This window comes from Rhinolophus sinicus, chromosome 1 (assembly GCF_057876585.1).
Source record: "Rhinolophus sinicus isolate RSI-liver-muscle chromosome 1, RSI-T2T, whole genome shotgun sequence".
Classification (NCBI taxonomy): Eukaryota; Metazoa; Chordata; class Mammalia; order Chiroptera; family Rhinolophidae; genus Rhinolophus; species Rhinolophus sinicus.
Genome location: NC_142501.1, coordinates 108100004 through 108121996, shown reverse-complemented (window position 1 = coordinate 108121996; position 21993 = coordinate 108100004). Strand labels below are relative to the sequence as shown.

The 21993-nt window shown below is 42.6% G+C and overlaps 1 protein-coding gene across 1 annotated transcript in view; it reads right to left on the bottom strand.

Annotated features, from left to right (window-relative positions):
- The window catches only part of ITIH2 (inter-alpha-trypsin inhibitor heavy chain 2), a 31150-nt gene extending 9404 nt beyond the window's left edge, over nt 1–21746 (bottom strand). The window contains exons 1-15 of the mRNA XM_019738211.3: nt 21513–21746; nt 20168–20242; nt 18631–18663; nt 17068–17237; nt 14337–14441; nt 12076–12238; nt 10331–10438; nt 9524–9652; nt 8053–8169; nt 6292–6460; nt 5585–5710; nt 4005–4186; nt 2941–3126; nt 2447–2586; nt 865–1034 (exon numbers count right to left, since the gene is read on the bottom strand). Coding sequence (XP_019593770.3) covers nt 865–1034; nt 2447–2586; nt 2941–3126; nt 4005–4186; nt 5585–5710; nt 6292–6460; nt 8053–8169; nt 9524–9652; nt 10331–10438; nt 12076–12238; nt 14337–14441; nt 17068–17237; nt 18631–18663; nt 20168–20242; nt 21513–21596 — 1957 coding nt within the window. The 5' untranslated portion in view covers nt 21597–21746. The remainder of the gene's footprint in view (nt 1–864; nt 1035–2446; nt 2587–2940; nt 3127–4004; nt 4187–5584; nt 5711–6291; nt 6461–8052; nt 8170–9523; nt 9653–10330; nt 10439–12075; nt 12239–14336; nt 14442–17067; nt 17238–18630; nt 18664–20167; nt 20243–21512) is intronic.
- Between the last annotated feature and the right edge of the window lie 247 nt (nt 21747–21993).

Sequence of the window (21993 nt, the reverse complement as noted above, 5' to 3'; positions counted from 1 at the left end):
AATAAAATATTTTTTAAAAGTAGAGTTGATGCTGAATCTTGTCTCTTTCAATCTATTCCGAAATAACATTTACCCATAGATTCATGAAAAATACACCCAGCCACATTTTTCTCATTAAGAGACGATGTCCAAAAAAATATCCCTTCTTATGTATATAGAAATTTATAACACATTTATGTTATTTTGATCAGTTGTCTACTCATAGTAATTTTAATAAAACTCAAGCCAGAAGAAAACTTTGAACACTCATAATCTTAGGGTCACCAGAAACTGAAAATATTTAAATTTGTAAACATGTTTTTCTTGCAGTGGAGAAGGATGATTAATAACAGGCTTTCAAGTATAAAAATAGGTTATGTTAGGATATGATTCTGCCAGGAAAGTGGAATGGGAATATAAGGTCCACTAGAAAAAACGAACAATATAAAATTTCCAGTAATTAACATAGAATTTGTTATGTACTTTTTTTAATGGACGATGATGTGTATCAAGTTAGGTATTGAATTTCACTGGACACACTTAAAACAGTGATGTCACAGTTTTATATAGAAAGCTCAACCTTTACGTTGTGCCAGAAATTAAATTCATTTCAAGTACTTAAACAACATGGAAACTTTCCAATGCCGATTTAAAAACTGTATGAAGGGGTACATAAGTTTGGAAAATTCCTTTGGAAAACATGTGAGCAAAAATGTTTGATGATCACGGCAATAAACCATCCCCAGAGTAAACTGACAGGAAGAGCTGAGCACAGGGACAGGCTGGGGAGCCAGGGGCGGACTGGGTGCATGAGAGGCTTGGGGGGCCCAGGCCCTTGGCACAGGCTATGAGAGTGATGTTTCTCCACTGGATTGAAACACTGACCTGAGCAGCAAGAATGATCTTGGGGGGGTGCGTCGGCCAGCATGCGCTCGTTTCCGGCTTCATTCTCAATCACCATAGCAGTGAGGGGGGTCACAATGTGATGTTCCAGAGACATCTGCAGGATTGTTTTTGTAATTTTCCTTTTGGCAGCAGCTGTAGGAGCCAGGCTCCTGTATTCAGGAATTAGAGACATTACAGAGCGTCACTATATTTCAGGCTGAGTGGAAGTCCTACAACCCCACCACTTCTGATGTTCCACCAGGGAAAACAGAACTATGAAGCGGTCGTGTTTTATCTAGCCATGAATTCCTAGGAAATTTTTTCATGGACTTAATTTTGTTGGAGCAGTTTTAGGTTCACAGCAAAACTGAGTGGAAAGTACAGAGAGTTCCCATATACTTCCTGCCCCTTATCTCCTGCCCCATTGTCACCAGCCCCCACCACATGGGACATTTGTCACAATCGATGAATCTATATGAACATGGCATTATCATACCAAGCCCACAGTTGACATTAGGGTCACTCTTGGTGCTGTACATTCTGTGGGTTTGGACAAATGCATAATGACATGCATCCACCATTACGTATCATATACAATAGTTTCATGGCCATAAACATCTTTCGTGCTCCACCTATTTATCCCTCTCCCAACCCCTGATCTGTTTTATAGGGGATTGTTTTCTAAAAATCAGTATTTAACTTGTGCAGCAATTTGCTATCTCCTTTTAAATGCGCCCAGTGTGCTCCTGTAAAGGGGCAGAAATACTTCTCGCTCACTTCAAAGCCACAGCTTATAGCCACTGTGTGCTTTACAATCTTATTGACACCATGGATTTTCTCTGTGAGCAGTTATACAACTGTACTTCATTTCCCACAACCTCGTTCAGATGACCCTTCTGCATGCTCCTGAGAATCTGACAGAAATGTGGAGTGGGCTCAGAAATGGGAATTTTCTTAATCAACACGTATACGTAACTCTGACGCAGGTGGTTTAAGAGCCATCCATCCATTACTCTAGAAATACAGTTTTTATACTGGAGAGTTTAAACACAGGTTGGCTGAGAAGCCAGAGATGCAACAGATCTCTGTGAGGGAGCCCTTCCTTATGTGATAACAAAATCGCATCCCGGTATGTTTCTCTTTGGACAGTAACCCGTTTCCAGGAGTAAATCCAAAGTCCTTATCTGTACAGCAACATGGACGAAACTCACAGATGACACATTGAGGGAAAGGAGCCAGAAACAAAAGAATACAGATTGTATTACATCATTATATGCAAGAAGTCTTCTATATTTGGATCTGGGTGGTGATTACATGGGAGATGTATATAAAAATTCATTAAACAGTGCACCTAAAATCAATGCACTTCACACACTTTACTGTATGTATGTTACACCTCAATACACAATTTAAAAAGTGAACCCAGCTTTAGCGAACGTGCTTGGAACGAGTGGAAATTAATAATCCAAACCATGTAATAATTGGCTGCATTTCTTGGTTTCAAACTGTTTTGTGTATTACTTCAAATATTCAAGGCAAACCGCATACTTTTGCAAATCCCTGTGGTGCATGCTCTTCTTACCGCTCAGCTAGAAGTTGGTTGATTGTCAGGTAGGCCCACAATTTCCTGGTGAAATCAGGATCTGCATGTTTGTCTTTTGAGAGAAAATCCTCCAAGTCGTCCATTTGGGCCAGGGTCTCCAAGACCAGCTCCGTGTTGGCCTGGACGATGCAGGGGTCAGTTTAAAGACAGCAGAGTTAATTATAAATTATCGTTAAGAAATTCACATTTTCATACCTACTGGGAGTGAGTCAGGGTACCATGCAACTTTAAGGGGAATGTGAAAGAAGACGAAAGAAGAAGTAGGTGCATACTTCTGGAGTTTGGGATGAAAAGGTAAGGAATTATACAGTAATTGGGAAGATGGTAAAGATATTCTCATGTCTTCCTTTCGATATTGCTTTTATTTTACATATAGGATTCTTGGAATGCAGTGTTAGTCTGTTAATACACAAGATGGGCTGTATCCAGGGGACCAGTTAGTATTGTTAGAATAAGCAGACAAGCCAAAGTACCGAAGTTGCGGTGATGATGCTCTGTAATTGCTCTGATTTTTCAGGGTCAAATTTTCCTGCCACCACAATCTCTGAGCCTCCAAAATAGTTATGGAAACTGTTTTGAGTGACATCCGTTACTGATGTATGGGGATAGTTGAACTGAACATTCTGGAGCAATGGAGTAGAGACCTGGTTGTAGAATTTCTACAATTCATAAAAAAACAACGCAAAACAAACAAAACAGAGAAATCATTATTTTCATACCACTTTATAGGTCTAAAGGATTTTTCTCTGAGACTATTCAAATGCTTAACAGATATCTCTATCTCTTAATTTATTCTCACAGTATCTTTGGGAGAAGCTATGGCACAAGGCAAATCCTCACAATTATCAGACGAACTGAGACATAGAGACGATAAAGACTTGTTAAGAATATTCCCTTTGACTTAAGAGCCCAGCATTTTTTTCCTGCCTGTTATGACCAGCATGAACAGCTTTTCATAATAAGAAACATCAGCGAGGTTGATATTCCCCAAATTAGAACCTTATCCCTGACCTGTCTCCGTGTTTAAACATGGGCCTGCATTTGATTTATGGTACTTGGTACTAACGGGGGAGGGGAGCAGGAGAGGGGCGGAGGTAAAGTCTGTTCTCCTACATCTTTTTCTTGTTCATTTAGTCAAAATAAACAAGTAAATCATATACTTTATATTTAAGGACACTTGTAGGCTAGTGTGATTCTCTGTGTCGCATTATAAAATTGCACTTTAAAGGGAAAATGGTGGTCATGACAGTAAGGAAGGCCAACTGCTTCATGGAGCTGGAGGGCCTCTGAAGACTTGTCCAGGGGGTGAGGGGTGCCCATGGCCTTTCTGCCTCTCATTTCAGTGTTACTGCAGATGGACAAGTAGGGTGAGCTGCGGGAGAAAGGAACGCACACGTTCTTGATTCTTGTGACCAGATATAGCTGAGGTAATGATAATTTTCACTTAAACTCGGCCATCTTCATTTAAGTGTCAAATATTCCGAGAATGATTTTGAGTAAAAAAAAAAAAGAAGAAGAACAGAAAAAAAAATGTTACCTTGAGCTGAGTAGAAGTGTCCTGGTTTCCGTAAATTCTTTGAGCAATTCCACGGTTGTCATTGGATAGTCTCTTCAAAAAATCATAATCAACATCAAATCCTATCCCCAAACTGAACAAGGAGATGTTATCTCGTATGTTCTGCTTCACATTTTTCTGAATTTTGGACAACTTTAGTTCACCTAAAGTTGATGATGACAGAAAGGACAGGAATGAGGAGGCAGTGTCATACAGTTTTTGGAAGATCCATGGAGGGCCGTTTAGTGAAATTTGTCCAAATTAAAAATGCATTTACTATTTGACTCAGACTCAATTACTAGGAATTTTTCTCATGGATGCACTCATATATGTTGAATGAAGTATGGGCAATGACATATAGCAACATTAGTGGGAATAGCCACATACTGGAAACAACTTAAATGTACCCCAATAAGAAAGATTGGTTAAATTATGGTACATTCCAACTGTGAAATACTGTACAGTTATTCAAAAGAACAAAGCAACTCTCTGTGTATTTATATTGAATGATCCCAAAGGCATTTTTAAAGGGGAAAAAAAAAATTAAAATTTGGTATATGTAGGATGTATGTGTATATACTATGCACACGTGTGTGTGTATTCACATATATGTGTGTACATATGTACATATAGTATGCAGATTTGCATAGAATATCTTTGGAAAGATACACAAGTCTCCAGCAACTGCCTCCAGGGACATTGTTTTGCTCTATTTCCTTTTCTCCCTGTGATTTTATTCTAAAATTGAATTTTTAAAGTAATCGGATCCAAGGTGGAAAAGAAAGACTCTGAATGTGCAACAAGGACATCACAACTGCCATTCTAGTCTCAGCGTTCATAAAACGGTTGCTCTTCATCTTTCTCAAACTCGCGTTGTCATGATGGCATCACTGGTTTTCCTCCCACTGAGCTGTGTCAGGCACAGGTCAGACACCACCGTTGTCCACACAGAGACTGCAGCACAATCAAACATTTGCTCGTACTTATGTTTGTCAGTGTAAAGATAAATGAAGCAAATAAAAATAACAGTACATGGTAGAAGCAGGGAGTTGCTGAGCCGTCTTGTGGATAAGAAAAACGCTTCACAGGAGGATGTATTAGAGAGACGCGATTTGTCCAGCGGCAGTGAGGGACCAGGGAAGTGGGGACAATGAGGAATGCGTTATTGTGACTCCAGAGGTACCACTGCAGACCTGGGGTCAACCCTCATCACACACACACCCCGGTTCACCAGCTCACATACCTTCAGTTGAGGAAATGGATGCATTTCACTAGTATGTACCAGCGATCCTCACAACATACGATTACAATTAAAATGAAAGTTGCCCCCCATTGTAGAGGTGACACTGAGGCATTCAAGGGCATCACTGAAAAATGTCTGGGCACTGGTTTAAGCGGGTTGAGTGTTTCAGGGTCAAAAGAAGCCTTTTGTCAGGAAGCATGGGTTTAATATGGTTTAGAAACTCCGTCAAATGCCATTAGATTTCCCACTGTAAGCAAGTCAGGGTCCTACGAAATGATAGTAAAAATATTTGTCACTGGAAAATTGAAGTGATACTTGCCTACTGTTGGATCGCCGTCAGAGACCAAAATGATGAGAGAGACCGAGTTGGGGTCTAACAGTCCCAAGTTATTGGCTTCATTCAAAATAAAGATGGCCCGCAGTAGTGCTTCGTTGATATTTGTGCCTGAAAGGGAAATACAATGTGCTGCTCAGTTGTTTGCTCTTTCTTTGCACAGAAACAATCGTATTTTGGGCTCAAGCTCATCTGCTGGTGATCGCTTGTGCATAATTTACCAGGTACCCAAGTCATTTGATTGCTTTTCCCAAGTGACACCAATTTTGCCCAGGCTGGAGTAAAATACTCACTTTGGAGTAAACGATTCCCTTCGCCCTTTCAAAGCACCAGTCCATCATTTGGGGAAACACCAAATTGAAAGTATTTAAAGCAGTCTTGCTGATCGACTTAGACACGGTTCTGTAGACACTTAACATTTTATGCTACACAAGTAATGAGAAGGCGACTGTCACTTATTGACATCCTTTTCTCAGGAAGGTTGGAATAATTAAAAACTTGTGTGGGATGGGATGGTTATGTGTTGTACTCTTGCCACGAACTTAGTATTCGTCATTTAATAACACATGTATTATTTAAGGCAGACCATTGCAGACCGGGCAAAGCGCACTGTGGTCAGGAATCAAGTGAATCTTGATTCTTCAGTGAATCAAGATTCGAACCCTCACTGGGCGTAGGCGACACCCACTCACCTCCACTGGGCTGGATTTTCTCAATATACTTCTTGGCATCTGTGACCTGTGTCTTACTCGCTGAGACTAAATCATTTCTCCAGGTGCGCACGTTGTGGTTGAAATCGACCACTGAGAATTGGTCATCAGTTCTCAAGTCATCCAATATGGTCTTCATTGCTTCCACCGTCTGTCCCAAAAGAGAAAGGAGAAGGGTCTCATCACGTATGCTTTAAGCCCGAGAAGAATAGAGGAAGACCAATATTTCATCCTGTCATCTTTCAAGTACTGACTCAAGCTAGAGGTCTTGCAGAACACCTCTTAAATCCACCTCAGTAAACACAGACCTACCTCTCCCTTACTCTGAACACGTACTGTCTGCATTTTGAGACGTAAACTTTGGGTGACTTACTTTGTTATGCACAAATACTTTGACTCATCCTACTTTACATCGAGGATCAGAGACTTCAGGTGCCCCTTGGTGGAGCCTGAAAAGCAAACGTGTTTCGCAAGTCTATCTACTCACTACTCTCTTAAACTACCACTTCTCGTCTTTCTATTCAAACCACCAACACCTTCCTGCAAATGGCACTCCCGATTCTCTCTTTTCTTTTTTTTAAAGCTTTTTTCCATTGACAATACTTTTAAATTTACTTATTATATTTATTGTCTATTCTCTGTCCCCCTTCCTGTAGAATGTAAGCTCCATAAGCTCCATGGGGGCAGGGATGATTTTTCTAAAAATGTTTTTGGTTGATTTTGTTATTGGTGAACTAAGTGCCTGACACATAGTGGGTGCTTAATAAATATTCATTAAAGGAAGGAAGGAAGGAAGGAAGGAAGGAAGGAAGGAAGGAAGGAAGGAAGGAGTGAAGCAGTGAATGAGCTGCTGTATTAGAGCAGTGGTTCTCAACTGAGGGCAGTCCCTCCCCCCACATATCCCAGGAGCCATTTGGCAATGTCTAAAGACATTTTTGATTGTCACGATTGAGGGGGTGGTGCTACTGGCAACTAGAGGGTAGAGCCCTGGGCACTGTGACACATCCCACAACGTACAGAGCAGCCCCTACAACAAAAAATGATCCAATCCAAAATGTCCGCAGTGCCACTGCTGAGAAACCTGGTGTTGGCATATGGGCACAGTGTGCAGGGGCCATATCTTTACCTTCTTTTTGATCCTAGAAGAGTAGTGAACACTTGCGAGGTCAGAAATGGTTGCTGAACAAATGAAGGAAAGAACGAATGCATGAATGAATAAATAAATGGATAGTTGCTTGTTCAAATGGTTGAATGGATGGATTGATGGATTAAAATATGAAATTTCCTTGTTTGCTTTTTAGAACTGCATCTGTACCATTTACGGCTGAATATGCCTATGCTGAGCTCCAAAGTGGACGACATAAGACAGGGTGGACACCCTCACCGAATTACAGTATAATTAGAAAAGGTTTGCATATAACGATTTCAGAGTTACTGGTGAACAATGGCAAGATATTCAAGTAAAACGTTATGCAGAAGGACCACTGTTCTGCTTCATAAAACAGCACAGTGACCAAAGTGAGAAGAGGCTATACTGAGATACATTTTTCAGAAAGGTGACTTTTGAGATAAATTTCCGTTGTTCATACATAAGCCTCCCAGTCTGTGTTACTTTGTTACAGCAGCTCAAACTGTCTAAGACAAGCACTGGGGTTGGGGGAAGGAGAAATGAAATGATTTCATTGTTCAGAGGGACCCAAGGAGGCCAGGGTCCCACGTATCACTGCCGACAGGGCTACTTACTTGTTTCATTTTCACTCCCCACATGGACCCACTGACATCAATGACAAATAGGATGTTTTTGGGAATTGGGTCCATGTTCTCAGGAGCAAAGAAGTGGACAAAATATCCGTTAAACACCTGAAAGACAGAACACATGTGTGGGCCAAACACTGTCAATGTTTGGAGTGTAGGACGATGAGGATCTGGGGACTAAGAGGGCAGGTGCGTCATGGTGAGCAGGAGGCGTGAGGGTCCTCAACAGGAGAACCGCGGTGGCAGCTTGGTGTCCGTCTTCTCGCCCTCCTTCCTGCTCCCTTCTTCCTTTCCTGTGAAGGTCCCAACCTTCTCGCAGGTTAGTGGCCCCCAGGGTATTTCACTCTGTTCTTCTCCCCTCCACTCCACCCAGTCTCTACTGACAGCCTCTGTTCCAGGGACCCTGCTCGCCATCATGGGCCAAAGGGGAACCAGAGAAGAGACAGTTTGCAGCTCCAGTGTTCAGTGCTGAAATCAGGAAAATAAAGCCCTCAGAACACCCGTAGAGGAGCAGCTCACCTGACAGGGGAGTCTTTCCCAAGGAAATGACATCTACATGGGACTTGAGTGTGAGTTTGAAATTAGCCTGCCAGGGCGGGGGTTGGGCCAGGTTGGGGCGGGGTATGGTTGGGGTGGAGAATTCCAGACAGTGCAGCCCTGGCTATGAGAGAATATGGCATGCTTGGGGCTCTGTGAGTGGGACCACAGAATTCAAGAATTCAGGAATCGGGGAGGATCGTGACGGGCCTTTATGGGTGTTCTAGGGAATGTGGATTGTTCCTGAAGAGAAGGGGAGGCTACTCCAGCTGGATTCCACTGGAGGCTGTAATGACTGGCTCCCCTCATTCTCCTCCCATGTCCTCTAGTTGCTCTGTCAGGACATTACAGGATCCATCCAGCTCTAGGGTATGTGGCTGTGGACACCTCCCTGCCTCCCTGTCCCTGGCAGGACAGGCTTTTCGTATGGTACCCTCCAAAGACGCTTACGTTAGCACCGGGGAAATACACACACCGAAGACAGGACAAAGCAGGAAGAAAACTCTTCGGGAAATCTCCCAATGAACATCGACCCTGGAATTCACCACTGGCCCAGATCTTTCTCTAGGCTTTGGTTGTTCCATCCTCCCAGCCCCATAACTTCTCTGCTTTCTGTGATAGTCTAGTTGCAAAAGGCCTGGGAACGTCCTCTAAAACTCCCGTTTTGTGATTTTCTGTTGTTTCTATGAGGCCCAGAAGTACCTTTCTGGGACAAGGACATGAGATCCAATGACGTTTTATCCAGTTTTCCTGACGTGAAAAGACAATACTTAGCTACACTTAGGGAAATAAGATTTCAGCCCCTTTTCTGCAGCCTCAACACTTGCCTTGGAAGCTGCAATTACTCAGAGGCCAGGGAGTTTGTTCAACAAGAAACAGTGACCTCAGCGGGGTGGTTCTCCTAGGGCCTGTGTGCACCCACCTCAAGTTCTCCAGCTTTCTCTTCTCTGTGTACGTCGTACACCACCACCAGCTCTCCGTCCACTGCAGTCTCAGAGCAGTTGGAGCATTTTCTTTGCTGTGCTATTGTGGGCTTGAAGGAGACATGTGCCTGGAAAGAACGGTGATGTCAGAGCCCGGTCTCTGCCCCCATCCCTCTGCAGGTGAGGGGGTGACTGACAGCTGCACCTTCTCATGCCCACAGGTAAAGAGGTATGACCCGATGACCCATGGCTGTTCTGCATCAGTTGTCCTGTTACTGATGAAAAGGACAGTGGCAAGGCATGTGAGGGGAGCATCGGCCAGTCTGCGAGGCTGTTGGCCAGGTTTCAGGCCCTTTTAAGAGACTCAAAGAATTCCTCCCTTCCCCCATGGAAGAAATGGCTACCAACTCTAGAAAGTTTGTGAAAAGTTCTTAGAGGAGTTTGACTCCTCCATACTTGGGTATTATTGGCCACGAAGGCAGAGAGAATTAAGCTGAATATCTCTTGCTGTGATTAATGAAAATCTACCATATATGAAAGCTGTCTTTTAGTTACTGGTCAAGCAGATGACTTTGGGTGAAATGAGACTCCAAAAGGGACAGTCACTGGTCAAAATGAAACAATTGGGAGTTCTGTTTTGTATGTCTTGTGGAAGACCCGAGACTTTGCTCAGGGGTCACTGCTTCTTCATATAGTTCCTTCAGCTCAACACCCGACTACTTTCTAATTCCCCAGACACAGGAGGTGATTGGAACCCATGTCTAATGGTCACTTAGACTCTTGGCATCATGCGGTGCCCATGGTACCTTCTGGTGTCCTTTAGAAATGACTGGAACACCATCAAAGTGACCATCCGATGTGTCAGGAACATGAAGAAATTTCAATCCCTGAGGCTCAATAATCCACACGTCTACCTAGAGATGGGAAAGAAAATACTCAAAGCATCGAAACATCTTTCAAGGCTTTTTGAGCAAGAGGTACAATTACGAAGTTCTCTGCTGCTTTTCTCATCTTCAAGTTTTCCCAAAGATGACCCAGCATGGCTCCATGATGACACTTAGGGAAATAAGATTTCTGCACATTCTTTAAATTCTGTGGAATGTACTCCATCTCACCATGGAGGCCGAAGACCCTTTGGGCAACTCAGTGTTCGCCTTAAATTGCTTCCTTTCTCTGAGATTTAATTCCCTGTCTCATTCTAAATTTCTATTCTATTCTATTCTATTCTATTCTATTCTATTCTATTCTATTCTATTCTATTCTATTCTATTCTATTCTATTCTATTCTATTCTATTCTTTAGTCCATTCCATTCCATTCCAACTATCCCATCCCATCCCACTCCATCCCATCCCATCCTAAGAGCACGCATGTTGTTAGGAAGAAAGCCATTCTGTAATTTACTCCGTAGATCTGCCAATAATAGACCATTCTCCTCACACCCTGTCCTTTTTATTACTTTCCTGTCTTCTTGTTTTGAGCAGAGCTAACAGGAGCAAATCCCCTTTCGCAAACCTTTTGGCAATCTTTGGCAAAACCATAGTCATATCTTCACTTCTCTCTTTATACTTTAAGTGCTGTGCTGAGCACTTCACATGTATGAATTTGTGTAACTCTCACCAACATTATTATTATTTGTTATTGTTCTCACTTAGTTTTCACTTTACTAATGAATAGACACTGATTCAGAGTGACGCAGCTCATAAGTGGCTGAGCCACCCTTCATCCCTGGGGCCCAAGCTCTTAATATTTTGCTCCCCACTTCTTGACTTTCATCAGCTTCAGTCAGCTTCATCTTTTCAGTTGACACTGCCACACTACTCTTCAGTCCCACGACAAAATATGTGATAGTACCCTTTTCGCAGATGAAAACATGGACACTCAGGATAACTTGTCCCATGTCAGAAGGCTGGTGTAGCGGGTTGAATGGTGACCCCCTCCCCCCCATAAAGGTATGTCTACATTAAGTCCCTGGGACCTGTGAGTGTCACCTATTTGGAAAAGGGTCTTCACAGATGCAGTTAAGAATCTCAGATGAGATCATCCTGGACTATCCAGTGGGCCTAAATCCAGTGACAAATGTTCTTGTAAGACATAAGGCAGAGGGAGATTTGGGACACCCAGAGGAGGTGATGTGACCACAGCGACAGAGATTGGAGTGATGTGGCCATAAGGCCACACATCAAAGAATGCCAGCAGCTGCAAGACACCACAAGAAGCAAAGAATAGATTCTCCCTTCCAGCCTCCCCTGCCAACAGCTTGATTTCAGGCTTCTGCTCTCCAGAACTGTGAGAGAATACATTTGTGTTGTTTTAAGCCACCCACTTTGTGGTCATTTGTTACAGCAGCACTAGAGAACTGACACAGCAAATAGGCAGCTGAGCTGCGATTGGAATCTGTAAGGCAGTGGCCTGGGGACACCAAACCCAGAACCTTTTCAGCACAGCACACTGTTTTGCACAGTTGAGTGGCATCAAACACCACAAAGAGTAGTGACCGACAGAGCCGTAAGAGGATGGCATCACCGCACACCCTGCAAATCCATGCTTACCTCCAAGTGTTTGGCCAGGCGTCCCGGCTGCAGGTGAAGCCTATGTTCATAGGATCCCAGCTTCCTCCACTTCACTTCCTGGTAGTGAAGTTCAAACTGCACCTTTGCTCCAGGGAGGACGTTCACTTCAGTTTTGAAGTTCTCCATATCAAGAGCCCGGCTCCTAAAGATGTGAGCCCCCGATGTAAGTCATCACACGTGTGATCGAGCACAAGACCCAGAATCTAGGCAGAGGGCATCCAGACTTTCCTAGGCAATCACACCTGCTCAATTGTTCATGAAAGTGAACAGTAGGTACAACAGAGATCCCTGAAACTTCCAGATAAACTTAATTCCACCAACATTTTTAGTCTCCTCTCCTACCTGATCTTTTTCTTCCAGAGCTTCTTACAGACTTGAGTGTCATTTGCACAAAGCTACTGGTTATTGCTCCATATTATGTGCCAGGAACTTGACACATGTCATCTTTAATAAAGCAGCTCTTCAAGATAGATATCAGTACCCTCGTTTATCAGATGATAACCAGTGAGGCTAATAGAAGATTAGTAACCTGTTAAGAACACGGGGCTAGTGGATTGCAGGGCTGGGACTCAAACCCAAGTTTAGAGCACTCCAAAGACAGGATACATTTCCTCTGCTGCATTGGAGACCCATTCTAGGAATTCTTTCTATTGCTGAAAATCTTCAGAAATTATTTCATCAAATTGAATATGTATTCCCAGCATAAGGCCTTAATTAGTCACGTACATATCAAGTCCAATGTCATCATTGATCTTGAGGTGTCTATGATTTTAAAGAGAAATGATCAAATGAGGGTGATTTGAGCATTAGGATAAACAATGAATGAGTTTAAAAACTTAAATGACTAAATAAGCAAGGTGGAACTGTGATAATGAGCCCATTGGAGGTCGGGGAAGTACCATGGAGAAGTGAGCTGGAGATATCAGGTAGCTGAAGAAAAAGACAAGTGTGGCCCAGAGCGCTCCTTAGAAGCAGAGCACGTGGTGAGAGGCCTTATTACCTGGGGAGTGGGCCAGAAGGAGAGCTCAATGGTCTCTGTCGCAGCCTCAGGACCTACAAGAGTTTCCCTTACAAATAAATATTTGTGGAACAGGTGAATGGCCGATGTGGTGAAGGTGATGGGTAAGGAGGGAAAAATGTTATGTAAAGATAAAAGAATCAATTAACCTGGAGCCACCCTGTAGGTGTTCCCTCTACTTGGAATTTCTTCTCTCCTTTCTCCACCTCGATGAATTATTTTAATCTATTTGGGCTCAGCTCCAACATCACATCCCCTGCAACAATTTTCTGGATTCACAGACAGAATTGTATACTTGAACTCCTATAGGGTTTTGTACCCTCTCTGCATTGGCACTTACCCCGTTATAGCTATTATATTTACCAGTATATTACATAAATGAGGAGGAGGAGATGAAAAAACAAAGGATGGCAGGATGTGGCAGAAGATTAGATACGCAGTGTGAGGAGGGGTGGTTGAAAATTTCTTTGAAGTTTCTTGCTTGAGAGGCTGCCTTTTAGAGGGTGGTTTGGCATTCCCGGTGTCTTATTTAAGATTATAAGGAGAAAAACATAAACAGAATCTAAGCTAAGTAACTGGTGCAGAAAAAGGCTTACCCCATAAAAGTAAGGCAGAATACGTCATTAAAACAAATTCCAAACTTTTACCTCTGTATACAGTCGACCCTTGAACAATGCGGGAGTTAAGGGCACTGACCCCATGCAGCCCAAAATCCGCTATAGTTTTTGACTCTACAGTCGGCACTTCCTATCCACGGTTTTGCATCCGCAGATTCAACCAACTGTGCATCAAAAATGGTGTTTTCGATCCCCTGTTGGGAATCTGCGGTTGGGAAGGCAAAAATACTGCTTCTTCCGAGGCTGGCGAATCCGCAGGTGGAAGGGTAAGCGGACCTTCGCAGTTCAAACCCTTGTAGTTCAAGCGTCAACTGTATAAGGTAAGTGTTGTCACCAGAGCACCAATATTTCTGTAGTTCCTCTACCGCACTCTTTTACCAAATCAATATTTAGCTAGAGAACATCCATCTGGCTGCATGCAACCATCTGGCTGCAAGGCAAGCTATGCAAGGATAACTTACTTGTTGCAGAGCGGCCTAAGGGAAGTAGAAATGGGGACACCTAACCCTTCTACAAGGTTGTGTGACTTTCTGGGGCTGTTGTGTCTTTGAGGGAAGGGAGTGAGCAGAGGCAGCAGTTGGAATAAAGGCACGCCTGGGCCTCACCTCACCAATCCAGTGGTTTTGCCTTTTGCTTTGGCCTGTGAGTACAGCGCTCGGCCCACGGTTTTCTCCTTAATGGAACTGGTGAACGTCGTGCCGTCTACAGACCTAGAAAATGACGGAAAGCCACCAGTGGGTCTGAATAGTAGATTTAGCAAAACAAAAACAAGCTAGCATGCCAACCCGGTGGATTTAATGAATGGATTTTTTTTTTTTTCATTTTGCACCTGTTAGAAACAAAAAGAGAGACATCTGGGTATTTTGTAGATAGGAGCCCCTTTATCTGACAGTGTGATTTACGAGGGTCAGGTAGGCTCCGAGCCTAGAAGCTTTCCCTTACTACTGTTGCTTGCGTTTAAAGTTTTTCTTCATTTTCAAGTTTTACCCTTCAGATTAAGCATTGTTCTCTTTGGGTATCCCTTTTGAATCACAGATGTGCCTAGGAGAGGTGAGTGGTGCGTTATGAGTGATCCAGCTTACATTTGTTTTATAAGGTCAGTCGTCTAGGAGTTATGGGTCTGCCATAGCCAGGGGCGTTTTGCTCTCCTGCAAAGGTGACAGAGAGTAAAGTAACATGGAGGAAGGTGCTGGTGAATGAACCCTTTGTAAAGTTTTTGTTTATCTCTCTGACACCTTTCTTGGGGACTTCTCTCTGCATCTCCAGCTCTACCCACCTGATTTTTTGGTGGCTGTCATCTAATCTGGTCAGAGCAGTGCAATCACAGAATTTTGGAAATGAAAGGGAACTGATGGCACTCAAATAGGCAGTGTCTCTCCCCCAGAAGGAACTTAGGAATGCGTGGAAAGGTTTTGGGTTGTTCTGATGACAGAGGGCACCAAGAATGCTAGACATTCTGCAATGTGAGGGACAGTGTCACTAAAATTTTCCTGCCCCAAACTCCAATAGCATGCTTGCTGAAGCACTCTTCTAGATGAGAGAAATTGGAGCCAAGGAGGCAAGTGACGTGCTCAAGGTCACACAGTCGGTCAGAGACCGAGCTAGAACTAACTGGACCCTAGGTGTCCAGGTCAGCACTGGTTCCATAAAATCATGCTAAGGTTCAAAGACCAAAAAGTCTTTAAGACAAAAGAAAATCATGTCTAATGGTAGAATATTTGGAACCTTGATAAAAAGGCAGAAGAAATATTTTGGATATGGAGGTCTGCACAACTCATATTAAATTCTGATAATATAAGCAGCTATCTTCTCTGGTCTTATAAATTCAGCCCCCACCCAATGTAGAGAGAGACCAAAATAAATGTATGTTCACAATTCTGTCTTTCATCCCCTCAATCTTCTGTGGAATGAGTTGGGGGGGAAACAGAAAGAATAGAGAAAAACAGAAAAAAGATATTCCTAGAATAAATTCTGGTTAAGGGATTTAAAAATAAAAATTTATCAACATAGTTTTAAATATAATTTTTCAGACATGGTGTTCCATACCATCATTATGTAAAAGCTTTCCCTTCTATAGTTGCTTTTTAGAAAAGGCTACTGAAAAAATTTTTTAAGTAAATTTCTAAGCCAATTCAAAGAATACCAATTCAAAGTCACATGATACCTTTTTCCCACCTACTTTTCTTGTTTAGAAAAGAGTTAACTGTCTCTGCAGTTTGTAGAAGCCAACGTGCGTGGTACTTGAACACTTTATTTTATTTGTTCATTGTTGTCATTGGTGTATGAAAGACAATAGCAGGTGAGAGGTAACTCAAGAAAAGATCTTTAAAAATAACCAGACTGTATGCAGAGCATTTTGCTCTGTTCTAGGCAACTTGAGAAGGTCACTGACTAAGTGGAGCACAATCTGGTGACGGCCACCTGAAGGGTCAGAGGATAAAGTGCCATCTAGTCATTTGGGGGAACAGGGAATGTTTAGTCTTGATAAACAAAACTGCCAAGTGGGACAAGGTAACTAAGGTAACAGCCTTCACTGTTTGAAAGGCATTGGAGTGATTTACAATTTTTCGTTTGTTGTGGAAATCTTCAAATACACACAAAATAGATAAATTATACAAGAAACCTCGATGAAACTGTCAGTGAGCTACACCATTATCAATATTCAGCCAATCTCAGTAATCTGTACCCCCACTCTCTCCACCTCGATTATTTTGAAGCCAGTCTCAGACAGGATATAATTTCATCCTTGAACACTTCAGTATGTGTTTTGTAGAGAATGAAAAAGAAATTTGTGACTAGAAGTAGAGTCACTGGGTAGAAAATGAAACAGATTTCAATTAAGTATAAGAAATAATGCTAACAGACCCTTCAACCACTGAGTGGATTACCCGGGGAGGTAGTGAGTTTGTCATTAAGGAGATATTCAAGTTAAGACTGGATAACCCACATGTCAGTGGTATACACAGAGGAATTCAATCACTGGCTAGATGATCCTGAACTGCTCTACACACAAGGTTTCTTGGAAGCCAGGGCAACTCCATATATTTCTTTCCCCCAAAGAAAACACGTTAAAATGTAAGTACTTGGGAGGTGGTTACCGTAGAGATGCTTTAAGTTTGCTTTAAGGTAATTAGACATGAAAAGCCAATCCTTCACAAATTCTGATTTCTTTGATCAGAAATGAATTATTGGGACCCATTTTACGATGACCCTTGACATCCAGTGGGTTCTCAGCTCTGAGAGTGAGAGCCCCGGAACAGTTAACCGTGACAATGCACTCTATTCCGAGAGTGGAGCATATCCAATTTCTGTTCTGTGTAGGAAGGAGTTACTCACATGGAGAAGTTGGAGATGAAGGCTCCTTTGGGAATCTGAACATCAAACACGACATTCTGAGGCTGCGGGGAGTTGTTCACTACTTTGGTCTGGATCATGGTGGTGGCCATACGAGAAGTAATAGTGGACTGGACTTTGTAGCTATAAAGAGTTACTTGATCAACATCTTCCTGCAATTGGCAAGAAAGGGTAACTGTAATTTTTCAGAGAAAAATGACCCAGAACTTCACTACCTATTTGATGTTAAGAGCAGTACGTTTAATTAGGAACAATTCTAAGCCACCATTAAGCGTACTGCTCCGGTATGATTACGCATTCTCCTAACTTGAAATACCCCTTAGCAGAAGTCTGCCTTTGTTTTGAGATGCCTTTCCGCTCTACGATTCTATCAATAATGATCTTTAAAATTAGAATGCAAGTAGAAAATAGTTGTGGGAAGCAAGATTGGATTGAGAAAGTCCAGGAAATAACTTCAAATGCGGGGCCATAGCGAGGAAAGGATACAGGATTGCAGGGTTGGCAGGGGACCCTTGCTGTATCTCCAGAGTGGGGCACAGCAGGGGTATGGGGGGCTGGAAGACAAGTGTGGTCCCCATATTGCCCTCTACTGTCTTCAACCTTATCTGTTACAATTTCGTCTTCTCCCGGTCCTCTTCTCCTTCCCCCAATGAAAATATGCAAACACTGATGGGCATGAACAACGAATAGAATATCATGACAAGAAAATGTTATTCTGATGCAATTATTAGTCCAACGCCCTTTGCCAGGTCCTTCTCTACTGATTTAAGGCAGCTCCGGTGTAAAAATCACTGCAGTATACTCAAAGGCAAGATGCTACTAACACACATCTTTTAGGAGGTGCCTGAGAATTGCCAGCTGCTTCAGGGCTGTGGTAATTAGGGGACCTGTTGGATTTTGCTTTTTTCTCCAAAAGGATTTGCTTATTTCAGTAGTGGGTATCATCCCGCAAACTTTATCATCCAAGATGAGACCTTATAGCTCGATAACATCCAGCTCGCCTGCAGCTAAGATAAGTTATTTGTCCTGCCTACCCCTCAAACCTGTGCTTCTCACAGATTCTATCAGTTCAGAGCAGGAAGCCTACACAAACCACTTCCTTTTAACGTTTTCTTGCCACGGGAAGGATGACTCTGAACAAATCAAGGAATCTGGCCCATGTTTCATGTTTAAGAGTTCCTTTCCCACACTCATTCTTTTTTACCCTCCCAAGCTATGAGGTGTCATATTTTAAATGAAAACTGTCAAGTTGGAATAAATACATATACTTGGATGAAATCTATGTTGTTGCCGAAAGCTGAGAAAATAAAGAGAGAGGACATTTTCAGCTCTCGGTGACATCGCTTCTGGGTGCATGTACCCGGTGCTCTTTCATGCTGAGTTTTAGACACACTTCCAAACAGAATTGGGCAAGGGGGTATTTCGAAAATCTGATAAATGCTCTTAGTGAGGGAGACAAAGAAAGCAGCAAGACGGATTTCTAGATAATAGGTAACAGAAAAATCATTCAGGTTTCAATTTTTAACAAAATCAAAGTAAACTTACCATCGTTTTTCCAGATTCTCCAGAAACACTTCTCTGTGAAAGGAAGTTAGATAATCATTCTTCAAAAGTGTGTTACTTATTACCTTGATGGAAAAAACTGCTTTCTCTCAGTCAAAAGAATTTTTTTCCCTTCACTACTGAGTTGTAACTCAGTCATTGGAGCTGAGATATAAATATCAAACATTCTGAAATTCTGTTTTCCTACTGGTGTGTTTCTCTGAACAAACTTCTCAGCCAGCATTGTGTTACATGCACATCATTTTTGATCTAATGCTAAAACAAATGTTTTTAAATGAAGATGTTCAATCAAACACATGCTGAGGAGGGCATATGGCCTCTATCCTATTTGTCTGACTGATTTTTTTATTCAGTTGAATGGTTATTGGGGTGCCTCATTCTACCATGGTGCTCTGGCCGTGCGATCCCCTCTGTCTGTGGTGCTCTACTTACCAGATTCCCTTTACCCCCCACCCCCATGTAACTAACTCCTACTCATCCTTCAGCTCCCAGCTCAGGCAGAATTTTCTCAGTGACGTTCTCTCTGACCCCCTCCTACCCCATACTAGGTAATCTTCTTTTACTAAGCGTTTCGTAGCCGCATAGCCCTTCCTTCAAAGCGAGAGGGTCGGAATACATGTTCTGTCGTCCTCCATGAGACTAAGCTACACGAGAGTGGGGATTTCGATGTGTTTCTTCCTTGGTGTAGCCAAACGCGGTGACTGGCATGTGGAAAATTCTGTACACTAACCACTATGCTAGGGAATTATTCATGGGAAGGATTGTCCTGTGGGCATGGAAAGCTGAATAGCTTTAGAGTGATGGGTGCACATTTAACGTCTAATGGATTTTAACATAATACATCAGGTGTTGGATATAAGCTTAACTTGCCTGATGTGGGGTGAACTGAGGTTTTACGGGGTGTTATGTGACATAGTGAGGCCAGCGGCTGCCTCCTTTTAGTTTTTGAGTACAGTTCTCAATGAGGAAGTTTTCTTTTTTGAGACTAGATAAAGACCTTGACACGAGGGCTTACCTGTTGGGTTTTGATATTATTGGTCTACAAAAAAACCCTGGACTTCTAGAGAGTCAGAAATTCATACCCATACAAAACAAATCATCAGTCAGCTTAGCATTGCTCCCATAAATACCGGCCCCCCGTGTTCTCTGAGCTACTCCCCAAGACAGCAGTGACCAGAAGGAGAATGTGTGACTGCAGTGGGACATGCCTGCTACCACTGGGACAGGGAATACCCTCCTAAGAGGAAATTTCTTCCTTACAAAGCAGAAAACACGTAGCTGTATATCCTTTAAGGAACAAGGGTAACCGTTACGGTTTGGGGGCTCACGGACAGCAGTAGGTCTCACTTGATTTCACCTCGACAGTGCTACTGCCCTCGTGTAAAACCACTGGGCTCGTCTCTGCTAAAAAACAAGCTCTTGAGAAAATCTGGCACAAGACATCTCAGTCCTTCTGCTACGTCTTTAATCATGATCTCTTTCACTGATTTTCCGTTTGCGAACTTAAGGCTTACTATACCTGATGCCTCCGGTTCTCTGGCACAAATTGAAATTTGCCTGGGGCCAGTTCCACAAGATCTCCATATTCTGCAAACTTAAAAAAGAATTCAGGATATTTATTTCTATTAATAACAAAGATTGAGAGCAAAAGAGGCAGCTGGTGACAGGCATAAGGGTATTCGTTATATTACTTTACCTTATTTCCTATATCTCTGGGCAATCTTATATTTTCACACAATGATTTCATTAATGTATTTATGGCTGCTAGTTATTAAGTGAAAGGAATTCATTTCTGAGTTTGCCAAAAGATGATGGGATGTAAGGTAGGGGTCACAGTAACCCAGTGGTCGGTCAGATGGGTGCCCGGTGGAGCTATTGAGTAGATCTTAGAGGCTTCAACAGTGTCTGTCTGGATAAGTGTGAACCATCATCCAGTGGATTAAAAATGTCGATCTGAAGAGAATATCAGTAAGAAGTGACTGAAAGGCCACAAATACTTTTGGATGTCTTGACTTCAATTCCTGGCTCCGTCATTGAGATTTCCATCACACTCCAGTGGTTTTTAAAGTGTTGGGAAATATGATAGTTTCTTAGCTGACAGAGTGGTTTTTCTCCCCCCTAAGACTATGCCGTCCTATTCTTTGGCATTTTTGTAGGTAATTCACTCTGCATCTCTTAGGATATTCCCATAATGCACATTGCTTTTAGGGGATCAAAACAGCTCTTGTATGACTTTCAAAATGACTCAGTCCAAGATTTTCCTTATGTGGGGATGGCCGAGAGACCAAAGTGGAGAATTTGAGCTCTGAGATTAATTCCTGCACTCTGCCAGCCCACCTGCCATCCTCCCTTTTAACAGGAATATTTAAAGTGCCTTTATTACCAAAATCACTGCCCACCTGGGTATGAAAAACAATGGTGCTTTGGTATTGACTTTTCTTACACTCTCAGTACAGAGTGATAATGCCATGTCTTCACCATCATCATTATCATAGTTAATAATTATTGGGTGCTTCCTAGTGCTTGCCCTGTGCTAGGTAATTTACACATCACTTACTTCTCAAATACCCCTTGGATTAGGTCAACTCTTATCCCCATTTTTTAGATAAGAAGTGGGCAGCTGTACTCCATAAATGGAATACGATAGGGCCACCCATTGAACTTAACTTAATCTCATGCGAAACCCTTAATGCTCTTAAAAGGTAAATACACATTCCAGTAATTATAACAGCACTTCTACTCAGATGAGTGTTATCATAAATTTCCTTTCCACACAGAATACAGATCTTGAATAGCAACAGCCACAGGCTAGTCCCGGAGCATACTTACAGGCCAACAGCAAAGAGGCTTCTAAACGTACTTACTTCTGGAAGTGCATTGGTCGGGATCGCGAAGCCTTGCGCCTCAGAAAGAAAGAACCAGAGGAGAAAGCATGTAAGACGTTTCATTTTGCTGGGCAGCTTTGCCAAGGTCTCCAGTGCAGCGTCTGGGGAGAATTCCACTCCACACGGACCAAGTTCAAAGGGACAGCAGAGGAATACAGTTCTTTTTTAAACAGTAGAAAAAAGAGAAAGAAAGCTCGCAAACTTTGTTCAAAAATGGGACAAATATTTGTTCTGGAGTTCAAACCTGAGCTGTGGGGGTGGATGGGACACCTGGAGGTTATTCAAACAGCAAAGCGGTAGGCAGTCGCTGGGCTGTGAGAACAAGTCAGGGTCGGATGGATATGAGGCCGCTGCTGCTTTTTCTCTCGCTTCAGCTTTTGCTGATTTCTGTTCATCTTAAAATCAGAGAGACCCAAAGATAAGTGCCATCCTCTTTGAAGGACCAAGAGAGGGAACTATA